We start from the raw sequence: 5,995 nt of genomic DNA, 5'->3' as shown, positions 1-5,995 counted from the left end.
TCAAAATGACTATGATGCAAGAGATGCGGGAATCATGGGAGCAGGAGCTACGATTGGAGTGTGAGGCAAGAGAGCATGAGCTACAGCTAGAACGTGATGCGTGGGAGCAGCAGTTGCTGGAGGAGCGCACAGTGAGGTAGAAGGAATATGAGGCCAAGATGCAGGAACAGAAAGAACACAAAGATGAAGGTGCCTACTTCAACAATGTCATCTCGGTCAGTATCTAGTTCTTTGAATACTTGATGACGAGATTTTGTAACTTGCAGCTAAATCCTAGCACATGACTTGAATTTCATAGCTATAATTAGGCACTGATTTAACATTTTTTCCTAGTAGTTCAGATGCCTCAAACTTGGTTCAACAAAATAATTCTACTAGTTTCATCTAACTAGGAGGTTCATACACTGCTAATGAGTTTTAATGTCATTGCACCTAATGTAATGATTATTTTTCTATCTTTATGCAGGCCATTCAACAACAGCTACATCTGAGTTTACCTCCTCGCCCAGTCGGCCAGTCCCACGACAAGTTAGGTATAGTAGTACAAACTTGATGTAATGTTTACCCAAAAAATATATACCACGGCATCTTATGATTTGTTAACATGTTTTTTAGTCCAAATTTGTGAAGATACTGAATACTTAGTTGTGCATAATACTGAATACCCAGTTGTGAAGAATACTCCAGATCTATTTTATTGTGATTAATGCATTCTTTTCCATGTGAAAGAGGAGAAAATTATCCATTCTTAATAATTGAGATACCTCATATCTTTTTTGTATTTGGTTATAATAGTTTTTTCATGTTATTAGTATTCTGAGACAACTTATTACTCTCGAACAAGTTGATGTGTCCTGATATACTATGCACATTTGACTTATGTACTATGCACACATTTGATTAAGGCATTAAAAATACTGTGGAAATGATATTTAATATAATATTCTGTGCAAATGATACTTTGAATTTGAGTTTCTCATGTCGTCTTTTATGGTTTTGGAAGGCTACGGAAAATAATATTAAAAAAATATTATGTGTATTTGGTCAATGTGATCTCCGAGTGCTACAGTGATCTCCGACTGTTGAGGCAATGTTCAGTTTGGGAAATTTTTTTATTTTACTACTGTAGCATTTTCGTTTTTATTTAACAATTATTGTCTAATTATAGACTAATTAGACTCAAAAGATTCTTTTTGCAAATTACAGATAAACTGCGTAATTAGTTATCTTTTTATCTATATTTAATGTTTCATGCATGTGTCATAAGATTTGATGTGATGGGAAATCTTGAAAATTTTTGAAAACTAAACAATGTTTGAGTTTTAAATAAAGTAAACAAAAACACTCATAAATGCAGCCGTTAGCATCTCCTTTCCGTTGGCATCTGTCCGTTAGCATCTCGTTTCCGAGTGCCGGTAACCCCACAACGAGTGAAGGACGAGGAACAGGGGACTACAGTATCTCCAAATAAACAGATCAAAATACTCGGTGACTTCATCGACGGACGATTTCCGTGTGCCAGTGCTCGGAAAAGCGATCCCATGAGCTTTTGGCATTTGTCACTAGGAGACTTCCACTGATCTGGTAGCGTAAAACCGGGCGTACTTACAGAGCATCCACAGTAGCAACCCCCGTCCATGGATTGGGACTTAATTTGATTGAAGAAGGGAGAAGAATCGACATGCTAGAGTCGTTGCATATAGGCAATAAAAAAAAGTAAACGTATTCTTCAGGTAGCAAATGAAACAGCGTGCAACAAAAGAGCAAGAGAGAAATATTTTTTTATTCTAAAACTACAAGCAGGTGCTTGTGTGGTTATGCTAAAAGACAGTGGCGAAGCTAGAGCAAATCCTAGAAGATGCAGTTGCCTTGTAGAGGTATAGATTTGAGTTATAACCATGGTAAAAATTTAACCCTATTCACTTGTATTTCACTACTACACATTTCATTTTGCGCAACGTTTCACGTAAGGGCTCCGAGGCGGAGGTTAATTTTGCCCGCCATGGTTATTCAGAGCGCTGAAGCCGGACAGCCCACCGAACAACCGCCACAGTTAATAATTAACTGTGGCGGGCAGTTTAAAGTAACCGCCACGATTAATATCTATTTACCGTGGCGAGCATTGTAAGATAACCTTCACGGTTAATAGTATTAACTGTGGCGGTTGCTTATAATGCCCATCACGGTTAATAGCTTATTAACCGTGGCGGTTACGTTAGCCTCGATTAATAGTTACAACACAAAATAATTCATAACTTTTTCATATGAATTCGGATGAAGATAAACTTTATATCAAAATTATAGTCCTCGACGAGATCTACAACTTTGTAGTCGAAAAGTTTATGAATTGGAACTGTTCAGGGTCCAAAAAATATCATTTTAAGTGTGCAGATTTTGAAATTTAAAATTTAAAATTATAAAATAATCTTAGATGTTGACATGGTCTATACAAAAGTTATAGTTCTCGAGAGAATCTACAACTTTATAGTTGAACTGTTTTTAATTTGAATATGTTTAGAGTCTCAAACATGCGTTTGAAGGTTATAGATTTTGAAATTTAAAATTTTGAATTCCTAAATGATCTCCAATGTTCACATCGTTAATACCAAAGTTCTAGTGGTCCACCTGATCTACATGTTTGATATTGACAAGTTTTTGATTTAAAATCACCTAGAGTCTCAAATATGTATTTGAAATTCACATATTTTAAGGCTCAATTTTTTGAACTTTTTCAAACTATCTCTGATGGAGATACATCATATACCAAAGTTGTAGTACTCGACAAGATTTAAAACTTTGTAATTAAAAGTTTTTTCTTTTGAGTTTATTTAGTAGCCAAAATAGCCAATGTAAGATTACGAAATATTGATATTAAAAGATAGCGTATTATATAAATACACAAGTAATTGTGTGGTGTAGTGGTAGAAGATGTTAGTGTTGAATGAGAGGTTTTAGGTTCGATTCTTCTTAGTTGTAATCCGTGGCGGTTGTCTTAGGTCGCCCGTCATGATAAATAGATTAACCGAGGCGGTCCACCACATTACATATAGTTTCGCCACTGCCAAAAGGTATATCAGATCTAGTTGCTCTAAGCAACAAACCACCAAGTAACATCTTTTTATAAACTGGCTATGATTAGAGTCATATGCGCTTAGCTCATTTGAGACCGACGAGGGATGAAGATGAAGCCATCTAATAAATTACTTATCTTCTCCGGAGATGAATACATTTCAATTAAAGCGGAATATATATTACAACTAAAACCATTTCATTCCAAAATTTGGGGAGCTGGTACGTCCCTAAATGCTAAGTGAATCGAGCTATGATGGACGCAATGAGTGCCGTGTGGTCCATTTCATATCCACACAAGTTCGTCCAAGAGTTGCACTCTGCGCCATCCGCCAGCTTTTCAAGCGATGTCGTCGTGAGGTTCAAGGAGAAGGCCCCGCTTGTGCTTGTGCTTGCACCTTCGCCGACAGTAAAGAACAGTGTGCCACTCTTCTCACAAAGCCACCGCAGCTTGATCTGTGTCGTCGTCGACACCTCCTTCAGCTGGTGTAGGTAGATCAATTCGGTGTTCTCCTCCCATCGCTTAGCCGCCGTGCTCATGTCGTCGTCGATGCTTCGCAGGTCCAAGGTCTCAACTCTGAAGCTGAACACGGAAATGTCTTCGCGCACGCCCACGCTGATGAAGCTCAGCCTCCCGTCTGGCGTCGTGCCGAGCAGCCGGTTGCCCGGCAGGGCGTTTGGCGCGCTGTATGGCACCATGCACACGTCCACGACCGCCGCGCCACCGCCAGCGCCGTCCAGGCGCACGCGCAGACCCAGAACCCCTAAGTACATGGGCCAGTAGGCCACTCCGGCGAGCACGACGGCCTGTCCTAGATGACGTAGGATGTGGCCTTTAATCTTGGCGCCTGGTTTCCTGGATTCCGACCCCCAGCTTCCGGCGCCGTCCGAGGACGAGGAGCTGGTGTAGCACCGCAGAGCTGTGAAGCTGCGGCGGTTGTAGACCAGGACAAGGCTGAAGAACAGTCCCGGTCGTCCCGGCCGGTGAGGACCAGGCGGTGCGTGTTCATCGAGCAGGTCGTCGGCAGTGAGCAGCGCGCATGCGTAGTCGTGCCCGGGGCCCGCGAGGGGCGGGAGAAGGGCCATGTCGCCCGTCATCGGGTTGCACACGGCGAGGGCGAGGTGTTCGGCACGGCGGGCGCCCCCGCTCCAGAGCTCGAGGACGACGAGGCCGTTGCGGGACGCCACCGGACGTGCGTGGTGGAAAAGGCTGCCGCCGCCTAGTTGGAGGCCCGGGATCGGCAAGCCAATGAGGCGGGTGGCGGACGCCATGGGCACGAACCACGGGCTCAGCTGCGACGAAGCTGCCAGCCGCCTCCGCCTGGGGTTGCCGTCGTCCGTGCCTCCGTGGAAGAAGCCGAGGGCGAGGTGGGGGAGAAGCCGGTCAGGCGGCGGCAGGGAGCGGCAGATGGCGGTGGCGCCGCGCGCGGCCACGATGCGACCCCAGCGCCTACACGCGGCTGCGCAGCGGGCGATGTCGGCGTCGTCCGAAAACACCCGGGAGAAGATGGACTCGAAGAGAAGGTCGTCCGGCAGGATGGCCAGGGGGTCGTCATCGGCACCGGCGGCGGCGCGCCTGCTCCACGTTGAGCGACGGCAGCGGGATAGCCACCCTTTGATGGCGTAGGGCGACGGCGGCGTCGCGGCAGGAGAGCGGGCACGTCGCGTTGGAGGCATCGATGGGATTGGGACCAAGGGCAAGTGCGCAACAGCGAAAACGATCGAGGCCGCTGGTAACAGAGCGCGATATTTATAGTAGGCGATTACTTGGTTGCTTGATCCATCCAATTCGGGTCGGAGTCGGACTCCTTTTCCCCAGAAGTCAAGAGGTTCGGACCCTGACTGACAGGCCGTCCGGCGTATTATTAATCTCTGTATATAGAACACCATCGGTTTAAATTATTTAGGTATATAATAATAAAAGTTTATGTATCTAGAAATATCAAAATGATCAATTAAAACGAAAAAGTAACAATTAGTATTATTTGTTGACGTAAATTAGACCAAATGATATGTTAATTATTTTAATTTTGTCGTAGACGGGAACATCAGCTACCACTCAAAGTATATCAGCACCTCTTACAAAGTCACCATTTCATAGATGGAGACATTGCCTACCACTAAAAGCATAGCTCTATTAACTCCTAAATGGTAGGGAAATGCGAGTACCCAGGTCAAGTCGATGACTTCAAACCAGGTGGACAGATTCCACCATAAGAAACACAACCAACTGATTTATGATTAGTTTGCAAATGATATATTAATTAAGACCGGATAATTATCGGAACGATATTAACGGTAAACCATAGAGCATGTGTTTGATCTATGATCTAGCATGTGTTTAAACTAAAGCCAAAAACTTTACAAGATTCTTCGTCATATTGAATCTTGCGGCACATGCATGGAGCATTAATAAATGTAGATAAAAAAAATAACTAATTACACAAGTTGTCTTGAATTTGTGAGATGAATCTTTTGAGCCTAGTTAGTCCATAATTGGACAATAATTGTCACATACAAATGAAAGTATTACAGTAGCCCAAAAAGTTTTCACAAAGAAACTAAACAAGACCTTAATTTTTACCAAATCCACTGCCTCCATTGTTGTTAGACAAGGGCCTTGTTTAGTTCCTAAAACATTTTGCAAAATTTTTCAGATTCTCCGTAACATCGAATCTTTAGACGCATGCATGGAGTATTAAATATAGATGAAAATAAAAACTAATTGCACAGTTTGGTCGAAATTAATGAGACGAATCTGTTGAGCCTAGTTAGTCCATGATTGGACAATTTTTGTCAAATACAAACGAAAGTGCTACAATGTCGATTTTGCAAAATTTTTTGGAACTAAACAAGGCCAAGGACTCATTTTTTTTCTAAGAGCAACTTCAACATACTCTCTATATCCTTCTTAATTAAAAGGAAT

General features: G+C 42.9%; 1 protein-coding gene across 1 annotated transcript; it reads right to left on the bottom strand.

The window, feature by feature from the left end:
- Nucleotides 3,307–4,746, bottom strand: LOC8076714. Its single transcript, XM_002437107.2, has one exon. It carries the CDS (start codon nt 4,744–4,746, stop codon nt 3,307–3,309), a length of 1,440 nt encoding a protein of 479 aa, XP_002437152.2.

This window comes from Sorghum bicolor, chromosome 10, assembly GCF_000003195.3.
Source record: "Sorghum bicolor cultivar BTx623 chromosome 10, Sorghum_bicolor_NCBIv3, whole genome shotgun sequence".
Lineage (NCBI taxonomy): Eukaryota > Viridiplantae > Streptophyta > Magnoliopsida > Poales > Poaceae > Sorghum > Sorghum bicolor.
The sequence above is the reverse complement of the archived record's forward strand: the minus strand, read 5'-3'. Positions and strand labels throughout refer to the sequence as shown.